Here is a 10511-nt window from a genome sequence, read left to right on the forward strand (position 1 = left end):
AGGTTATTTGCTGTGTCATTTTCTCTCCGAGCTGACGCCTCAGGAGGATCTTGTTGGCTACGTGATCTGGTTTGCATCGTTCCCACAGACGGCGCCAAAATGATGATGCTAAAGTATAGCACACCTAGGATGATGTAGAAAACGAGCTGGGAGAGCAAAGCTGATCAGTAGCTAGTCAATTCGATGCTCCTGAGGTCCCTGCGAAAAGAGCACACGTGAACTAAGCCGGGGGTTGATCCGGCGGAAACCCCTCCGACGCTCAAGTCAGATGTACGGATCGTAGAGAGAGTAGAGAGAATAAACTCGTGGTGGATTATCAGTAAAATGAGAACGTACCTCAATAAATGAGTAAAACACCTATTTATATATCGGTAACCGGGTTGGGCTTGCTTTATTGGGCCCAAACCTTACTTTGAAGGCATTTGGGTTTTCGTGTATTGGGCTTATTTAGTAGATAAATTTGAGGGCCCATTGGGCCGGCCCATTTAGGTATATCAGAATGCCTACCTACATCTGTTGATTAATTTTTTTCTTTTATTATTTCTTGTGATCGATTTTTCTTTTTCAATTACTATAATAGTGGTGCATAAATTTGGTACATTCATTGAAAATAAAGCCAACAAGAATTTTTTTATCAGAAAAATAATCTGAAAAGAATTAGTTTATCATGTGAACAAAAACATTAATTATCCCTTTTCTTTTGTGGGGCCCATATTGTTTAAAGATTTGAAAACTCTTCTCGTCAATACTTAAGGTTGGTTAACTCCCTTTTAATTACCGGTACTAATAGCCATTAATTTAGGGTTTAAGTTATTTTTACGTATAGTTAAAAATATTTTTTACTGATTCTTATCATTTAGGATTACATTAACATATTTTAGTTATTAAACTTTTAGTAGCAGAAATAAAATAGTGAGTAAAATGGTAAAAGAATATTATTTTAGTGTTTTAAGTAAAATTTAATTTAACAAATTGTAGGCAGTGGCGTATCTTGTGTTGTCTAAGGTTGTGCAACTGCACACCCTTAATTTTGAAAAAAGAATTATTGCCTATATATTTCTGTAATCTATGTTACAATGTATACTTTTGTAATGATACACTGTAGCCATTGATACGCGTAAAACCTACGTATAAATAACCGCAAGTGTACAGTATCGCGTTTTGTAGAATAGTGAATTCCAGATATCGATCCACAGGGAATTAAGTTCCTAAATCTACCAAGTACCGTAATTATACTATCCTAAACTTTATCTAGACGAAGGAAAGAATGGGGGATGACATGAAGCCAAAAGGAAACAAAATAAAAACACCGGTCAGCCAGGACAAGCAAGGAATTCCGACGTGTGATGGCTTCTAGGGTAAAATCCACCAGTGTACTATCGATAAAGATCTACAAATCCGAATCTATTATCAATTCTACGTTCGCTAACCCAGACACTAAAATACCCTAACCCCCGTCTCCAGTGTAGTTAGAGTCTACCCACAGGTCCGACGTCTCCGTTCAGAACCTGATATTAAGAGAGCATTTAGGTCAAGTCCTTAAGGGCTACCCGAGGTGCATCACGTCTCCGTTTCCACAACCCGAGCTATGTTTTCCTAAAATCAAACGAGAAATCCTCTCTCGAGTTCATTCCCATTTACAATCAATTCAACTGTTGGCCAAACAATCGAAAGCATTTAATACAGGAAAACATAAACAGAATCAAAGAACGACAAATAGATCACAGATCTGGAAATCAAAATCAATATATACAAGGTTTCATTTCCCCTAAAAGAAAATGCTCAGTTCATTACAAACATAGCATCAAAATGAAGAACACGAGAAATCATAAACTAAACGTAAAGAAAAAGCTTATGAAAAACCCGAGTCGAAACCCTCGTCGAAGCTTCCTGCGAAGAACTGGCGAAAACCGAAGAAAAACCGAAGAAGAGGTCGAGAGAGAGTCGAGATCTTATCGAGATTTTTAAAAATGAAAAAGAGACCTTCTATTTATAGTGAAAAATCAAAGAAAAATATCTAGTCTCGATTTCTGTGCCCAGATCGCGATCTGGGCTTCTTGGATCGCGATCTGGCAACCTCGAAAACTGCCCACCGCCTTCCCAGATCGCGATCCAGGAAGTGCGGATCGCGATCTGCCCCAACTTTTCGCTGCTACTGGAATTTGCCACCAGATCGCGATCCGGTGATTCTGGATCGCGATCTGGCCTCTGCATCAACTTCAAACACTTTTTTCACCCTTTTTCAGCCCGAATTCGACAATTGTGCATTTCACAAAAGTTGTAGCCCTTGTAGTTAGCTTTCTAAATCCACTTGAATCAGCCCAATCGGAGGTTGTATGCAAAAGTTATGCTTGAAATACCAAACACTGCCACAATCCGCGAGAATGCACTTTTGCACGTGTTTGGTTTGGTTCTCGGCTTCGCTTCCAAAATCGTTTCGAATCGGCAAAAATAGCTTCTCTTTACCTAAAATATAAATAAAACAAAAACAACATAATATATACAAATAAAGCCGAAAACTCGGACAAACGAGACCAAAACTCGAAGAATTGATAAGTGAAAATCATGCAAAATGAACACTTATCACACCCTCAAACTTAGATCTTTACTCGTCCCGAGTAAATCAAAACAAATCTACAACAAAAAAGAACAAAAACAACAAACGAAAGAAAAACTAAACCTAGGCCACTAACGTAGGGAATCACGATTGCATTTAGCGTATGCAACAAGCCGTTGAACCCCTGGGTACCCCCAAAGGACGAGTTGTGTCTCGTGAGGGTTTTCAGACAACACACCCACGAAGTTGCCGGATTGGTCAAAGCATTGCAATTAATTCGAAAGATGAAACGAGCTAGATAACCTAAAATCTTAGAATGGCATACGGCTTAAGGTATTCGACTTTCTTACCGACGCAATTAGTTGTTTCTACACCAAAATGAAAGATAGACTCAAGAATCCGTAATTAAACAATAAACACAATTATCGAGGGTTTTGAGTAGAAATGTGGGTGAAAAGTAAGTTTTGATTCAGAAATTCAAAAACTCGAGTTGGGCATAAGTAAGTTTATTTATTCAAATAAAAGAAATGACAACTACAATATTTTTGGTGATTTTCATCACAATTTTTTTCTTTTTTCTTTTTTTTTGAAACGGGCATAATTATGACTCGTGCAAGGCCCGACACCACTGTGTTATCTCCCTGACCCATGTATCGAACTTTAGTCCAAGAAACCCCCAAGCTCGACAGCTCGAGAGACTTAGGCGACGAGGTGCACCCAACGGGTTGAGCTCGAGTCAGAAAGGCGGGGAAATCAGAGCGTGAATCACAACAATACCACAAATTATTATTATTTTTTTTTTTTTTTTTTTTTTAACATCGAACATAAAATAAAAACGTAAAGACCATTGATAGAACTTTTAGCCAACAACTGGAAATCGTGAACACATAATTCAATTCTAACTCGCCCCCCAAACCTCAGGCTATTATACCCCTCAGAAAAGTGCGCTCAAGCTTAATCGGAAAGGATTCGAAAGGCTATCCACACAAGTTGCAAAAACGCAGTCGGAAGATACATCTATAATTAGCCGGTTATCCATAATTTCAATTTTAAAATCAACTAGCCCATCTACTAATTCATTAATTGCTTTGCTTCAATAGAATCCGGAAATGCAACTTACACTCGATCCTAAATGAAATGCATGTGACAAACATAACACAATTACGGAAATCGAAATACATAAATGAAACTAAATTATATGATATGCATGCAATAGACCAAATCAAAATAAGCTGAATTCCCCCCCAAAATTAAATCATGCATTGCCCTCAATGCGAAAAATAAAAGAAATGAGAAAGAAATACGCCCTGAACAGTCGTGCCGCAGATTGATCAGTGTTCTACGGTTGCGAAAGTGTTCTTTGGTTGCACGGGGTGCCGTGAATTTTGGCACCGAGGGCGAATTGCCGAAATTGTCTAGACTTTCCGACTTCTTACTCTTCTTTCCTTGGGGACGAGATACCGGCAAAAATCAAGAAAAATGGGTGAAATTTAGCTTTAAAATAAAAAAAAAATTGCAAAAACGACAAAAATAAAGAAAATAAATGACGATAAATAAATAATGGGTTGCCTCCCATTCAGCGCCTGTTTTACTGTCGACGGCTCGACACAATTTGGACGGATTATGTCCAATCCAAAGCCTTGTAGATTGCGCATCCATCCGTCAATCTTGATACATACTTTGCAATCATATCATGGACTAGATTGCAATCTTTTAATGACCATCCCAACCCATGGTACTTTTCGTTTGCTTTGGAAATCAGTCGGTAGGAGACTAGGATGGGTTGCTTGCCTACCGATCTCTCAAACTCGTATACAAGATACTCGAGCTTTGGAGAAAGCTCTACCTCAAATTTGAAACTCGTCTCCTCGCTCACACTCAAATCTGGAATAGCAATGTGGATAGGATTATGTTCGTCAAGTTCCTCTACCATCATCTTCATCCCACTCTCATCACACGCTAAAGTATCTACAGAACTGGGATGAATAATTCCCTCAAGGTGCTCAACCTCATCGTTTATACGAAAATCTGTAAATACCTCGTTGTCTTCATAAAGGATGGTCGGATGTGGTTTGTGAATGTGACATCTCTTGAAATTTTCGAAAATATTTGCCAAAAAGTGGAGTTCTTCTTGTAGATAGCAGAAGTGCTCATTTGTTTGTGCAATTCCATTTTCTGGGTTCAACCTTCGATGTCTTTCAATATCCTCCAACTCATGTTGAATGTAATCAGCTCTGGATTGAATCTTGCAAAGAGAGAGATCATAAATCGAGGCCATCGATGTATATAAATCTGCAAAAACAAATGAAAAAAATCAAAAGAAAAAAAAAAGAAAAAATGTCTAAAGTAAAGTAAGGATAGTTGGTAACGATATTAGTAAATTCAAGATTAACTAATTCCCCGGCAACGGCGCCAAAAACTTGATACGCGTAAAACCTACGTATAAATAACCGCAAGTGTACAGTATCGCGTTTTGTAGAATAGTGAATTCCAGATATCGATCCACAGGGAATTAAGTTCCTAAATCTACCAAGTACCGTAATTATACTATCCTAAACTTTATCTAGACGAAGGAAAGAATGGGGGATGACATGAAGCCAAAAGGAAACAAAATAAAAACACCGGTCAGCCAGGACAAGCAAGGAATTCCGACGTGTGATGGCTTCTAGGGTAAAATCCACCAGTGTACTATCGATAAAGATCTACAAATCCGAATCTATTATCAATTCTACGTTCGCTAACCCAGACACTAAAATACCCTAACCCCCGTCTCCAGTGTAGTTAGAGTCTACCCACAGGTCCGACGTCTCCGTTCAGAACCTGATATTAAGAGAGCATTTAGGTCAAGTCCTTAAGGGCTACCCGAGGTGCATCACGTCTCCGTTTCCACAACCCGAGCTATGTTTTCCTAAAATCAAACGAGAAATCCTCTCTCGAGTTCATTCCCATTTACAATCAATTCAACTGTTGGCCAAACAATCGAAAGCATTTAATACAGGAAAACATAAACAGAATCAAAGAACGACAAATAGATCACAGATCTGGAAATCAAAATCAATATATACAAGGTTTCATTTCCCCTAAAAGAAAATGCTCAGTTCATTACAAACATAGCATCAAAATGAAGAACACGAGAAATCATAAACTAAACGTAAAGAAAAAGCTTATGAAAAACCCGAGTCGAAACCCTCGTCGAAGCTTCCTGCGAAGAACTGGCGAAAACCGAAGAAAAACCGAAGAAGAGGTCGAGAGAGAGTCGAGATCTTATCGAGATTTTTAAAAATGAAAAAGAGACCTTCTATTTATAGTGAAAAATCAAAGAAAAATATCTAGTCTCGATTTCTGTGCCCAGATCGCGATCTGGGCTTCTTGGATCGCGATCTGGCAACCTCGAAAACTGCCCACCGCCTTCCCAGATCGCGATCCAGGAAGTGCGGATCGCGATCTGCCCCAACTTTTCGCTGCTACTGGAATTTGCCACCAGATCGCGATCCGGTGATTCTGGATCGCGATCTGGCCTCTGCATCAACTTCAAACACTTTTTTCACCCTTTTTCAGCCCGAATTCGACAATTGTGCATTTCACAAAAGTTGTAGCCCTTGTAGTTAGCTTTCTAAATCCACTTGAATCAGCCCAATCGGAGGTTGTATGCAAAAGTTATGCTTGAAATACCAAACACTGCCACAATCCGCGAGAATGCACTTTTGCACGTGTTTGGTTTGGTTCTCGGCTTCGCTTCCAAAATCGTTTCGAATCGGCAAAAATAGCTTCTCTTTACCTAAAATATAAATAAAACAAAAACAACATAATATATACAAATAAAGCCGAAAACTCGGACAAACGAGACCAAAACTCGAAGAATTGATAAGTGAAAATCATGCAAAATGAACACTTATCAGCCATACTGGTCATGTGCTCCACTGGATTCCAGTGAGGTACACAGATCGAGACCTTATTGTGATAGTCTTGATCCTTTCTATTTCTTTCTTCTTTTTATTTTTAATTTTTCTTGTTCTTTTTATTCCTAATATATACAACATTATGTCGCCTGCAATTTTAATATGTTTAGTGTTTACAGCTCCTTTAATATTTTCATTAATATTTTCATCAATTTTATGTCTAACTATTTCCTAAATTACTCGAAAATTTGTAAAATAATCCCTTTAAATTTAAAAATATTAAATAATTTTATTATTTAATGTGTGTAGTATTAAAAAAAAAACCAGACGTGAAAAATGCTGGTGAACGCCCGGTTTAGGCATCCACCGAGTGCCAATTTGGAAAAAAAAAACCCTACTAGGGATGTTTAATATGAAATTACAACTGAAAATTCCTACCCAATGCAATAAAAACGTTTATGAGTTGAAAATACGTCAAAATTTGATAAATTTGGCTTGTTTTTGCTTAAATTCAAATTTTTTGAATTGTTTTATTTTTTTTAATGTTTCGTTTTGGGAAGGGGGGGAGTGGGTGGGAGAGGGTTTGTAGTGAGAGAAGTATTTTTGGGGTGTTAACGGCAAATAGCAAAGTTCTACCCCAAAAAGCATATATATATATATATATATATATATATATATATATATATATATATATATATATATATATATATATATATGTATGGGCTTTGATGGCTATAGAAGTGCTTTTGATAGTTTGGAGAGTAATTTCTCACCAAACTTCAAAACTCCTAAAATTTAATAAATTTTCTCGTTCTGAATTTAAAACTTTGATAGGTTTCTTTCCGATTTTATCAATTACGAAACTAGAATAAATCAAATGTACGACGATTATCCCGATGTTGAAGTAAATTTTTCATTTTCATATATATATATATATATATATATATATATATATATATATATATATATATATATATATATATATATATATATATATATATATATATATATACTTAATCTTTTTATTTCCTTGTTAATCAACACAGAATCACTTGCCAAAGTCCCGTGTTGCTGAACACGGATTAAAAAAAATAAAAAATTGGTTACATGTAAATCCACGCGGACTGACCTGAACCGGCTCCATGTTGTACAACATCGAACCAGATATTCCGTGTTGTACAGCACGGAACCAGTTCAAGTCGGTCCGTGTGGATTTACACGAAACCGATTTTTCTTTTCTCTCTATTTTAATTGATTTTTAATGATACAACAACAAAGGGAAGAATAAGAATTGGAAGAAGAGACGGTCCATTTGAACACGCATGAATTAACCGACTATAGTGAGTTGTTTGATGTTTACGCCGTTAGATAGTCGAAATGCATTCGTTAACTGCATGAAAGGAACTGCTATTAGTCATGGTATACGTATGATAAAACAGTCTTAGAAGTCACAATGGAAAATACATGATGTGTGAGAAGTATGGGATTGGACGAGCAAGATGTGTCAATGTTGAAAATCTTCGATATACCGGGACAAAGAAATGCAACTATCCTTTTGCGTTGTGGTGTCTCCAGAATCGAGTTGACGGATTATGGCGATTTAAAATTGTAAATGACAATCATAATCATGATCCGATAAATTATCTTCATGGGCAACTTTCGACTAGGCATTTGATGAAGACCAATACGAAATAACAAGAGTTTTGACAAAAAACCACTAGAAAGCCGATTTTTTTTTTTTTCTTATGTGTAGATCTACATGGAATTGGTAGAGTCAATTTTGTGTAGTTCTACGCGGATATACACTCTATACGGTAATTCCATGTAGATCTACACGGAACTCCCAAAATTGGATTTTTTTACCTTTTTTTTTTTACTTTCGACAATTTCATAATTCAAGGTTTGTATAAATCTAAAATTTACCTCAAATCTGTAGTTGCACTTGCTCAAATTGGCGTCGAGAGATTTTGATGGTTGAAAGAGTTTGAGAATATTAGGTTTTTAGAATTTAAAAGTTGTTTCCGTATAAAATCAAGGAAATATTCCCCGAAACAAATTAGAATGAATTTTTCATTAGAAAAAGTTTGCTTCGTCAAAACCTGAAGAAAGAAAGAAAAATTCAATGCTAATATAAAACACTACACATTCTCTTGAGGAGATATCAAAATTCCTTTTCAGCACATTAAACAAAACAATAAAAGTTTTATTTTTATTTTTTCCGAAAAATCAGTCGCAGAGTTCTAAGTACATCATCCTCACGGAAATGAATCACAAATCTGAAATCATAATTACTACTACTACCTTAAAATATGTTTTTCACAGTCTTGTTTCAATAAAATTTATCTACAAGTTGCACAGATCAGAACTGACCGTAAGAGAGAGAGAGAGAGAGAGAGAGAGAGAGAGAGAGAGATTTGGAATTAAGGACAGAGGGTCGCGGAAGCAGCCGACGACAGAAAACGGTGTAGAGAAACGGCCGTAAGAATCTCGGCGAATTGCGGTAGAAGAAAAGGAAATTGAGGGTGCGGCATCCGATTCAGATCTGCAGCTTGAGATAACTGGGCCTTATTTTATATTTTTCGACGAAATTTTGTTTAAGGACGGACGACATATCTTCGGTGATTTGATGAACCATTGTCTGATATCTACCTGCAACAAGTGTTATCCAAACTGTATATTTAAAAAAAATATAAAATTAATAATAATAATAAATAAATACTAAAAAATAATAAATAAAAATATTCTAACCTGTCAAATAGTTTCCGCAGTCTCAGACTCTCCAGTAATCTCGCCAGTATGTGGCGTACGGAAGATCCCGTACACTACAATCTGGCCTATACCTAAAGCTAATCCAATAATATTTGGAATCTGTATTAATGAAAAAAAAAAGTTTTTTTAGAAAAAAAATTACTAATTATTTAATTTTTAATTAGATTTAATGTTGATTAGGATTTACATACCCAAATATTGGCATCTCCTTTGGCAAAGCCATAGATGCCCCAAATAACAGCATTAGCTGTGAGGACGCACGTCAGTGTGATAGGTATACCCTGCACACTGCGCGTCCTAACAGCTCTAACCTATTATATATAAAAAAAATGGTAAATAAAAAAATTATATAAATTTAATTTAAACTTACTAACTCTATTTAATATCAATCTTACCACAGTGCCTATAGTCGATGAATAGACTAAGATGGATGATCCAAAGCATATCCACCCAACGACCATAATCCTCAAATCACCTTTGCACGTAAAGTACGTGACAAAGGTGATAGCGCAAAATAATCCAAAGAGCATACCCGAGACACTGATAGTATAAATCTACAAAATTATATTTTTTAACTATTAGTGATGTCTTAAATAAAATTAGTTTTAATATTTTGTAAGTATTATGAAGAATTTGAAACCTTACTCGATCATGATGGCCCGAATAGTAGCAGAATATGACGACGTACGCCATCTCGATAACGCAACCAATGCTGTTAATAATAACCAGCGTGGTTGCGTTTGACCTAATGGCACCGTAATAGAGCCATATGGCCGACGAAAATAGGGCAACGGTGTACGGAATCACCGTATACCCTACCGTCGACTTCTTGTCGCGGATTTTTCTAAATGTACACCTACAAAAATTTGTAACTAACTTTTAGCTTTTTATTTATTTATTTATTATTGGTTAAATATGATCAAAATAAATATTTTGTTGTAAGGATAAAAATGCACACTTTTGTTGTGCGGGAGGTAATGTTTTTGTATTAATTTTTGTTAAGGATATACTTTATTAATTATATTGGCTCACATAGATAAAGGCATGTCTATTTTGACATAAACAGACTAAGTCGTACCAAATTGTATTTAATTTCATGGCTTTTCTAAACCATAAATTATATGTCCAATTTGAAAAGGAAAAAAGAAAAATTGGCAAAATTTTCTTTTTTGTTTTGGAAGTGTACTTTTCTTTCTTACTTCCATTTCGATTCTAATTCTGAAATCGAAAATTATATAAAAAATGTACGAAACAATAGGAGTACATAATAATACTAAGATTATAAT

At 35.9% G+C, this 10511-nt stretch overlaps 1 protein-coding gene across 2 annotated transcripts; it reads right to left on the minus strand.

Moving 5' to 3' along the window:
- Positions 1–8825: 8825 nt before the first annotated feature.
- Positions 8826–9747, minus strand: LOC148766363 (bidirectional sugar transporter SWEET15-like). 2 transcript variants are annotated; one of them, XM_088826890.1, is made up of 4 exons: positions 9621–9747; positions 9417–9536; positions 9205–9324; positions 8826–9105 (listed from the first exon to the last, which is right to left on the minus strand). In XM_088826890.1, exons 1-3 carry the CDS (start codon positions 9684–9686, stop codon positions 9208–9210), a joined length of 303 nt encoding a protein of 100 aa, XP_088683016.1. In that variant the 5' UTR covers positions 9687–9747; the 3' UTR covers positions 8826–9105; positions 9205–9207. The 2 variants fall into 2 exon arrangements, with proteins under 2 accessions (XP_088683016.1, XP_088683017.1); XM_088826891.1 differs by having other exon boundaries at positions 8826–9126.
- Positions 9748–10511: the final 764 nt, after the last annotated feature.

The sequence above is a fragment of the Erythranthe guttata genome, chromosome 12 (assembly GCF_056151865.1).
Source record: "Erythranthe guttata isolate IM_541 chromosome 12, IM_541, whole genome shotgun sequence".
Classification (NCBI taxonomy): domain Eukaryota; kingdom Viridiplantae; phylum Streptophyta; class Magnoliopsida; order Lamiales; family Phrymaceae; genus Erythranthe; species Erythranthe guttata.

What these genes read in the sequence shown, in the direction of transcription:
- LOC148766363 (XM_088826890.1), bottom strand. Translation starts at nt 9,686, where the DNA reads ATGGTCGTTGGGTGGATATGCTTTGGATCATCCATCTTAGTCTATTCA. An exon ending in CATCGACTATAGGCACTGTG is followed by an intron (nt 9,537 to 9,620) that starts GTAAGATTGATA and finishes TATATATAATAG; the next exon opens with GTTAGAGCTGTTAGGACGCG. An exon ending in AAGGAGATGCCAATATTTGG is followed by an intron (nt 9,325 to 9,416) that starts GTATGTAAATCC and finishes TCATTAATACAG; the next exon opens with ATTCCAAATATTATTGGATT.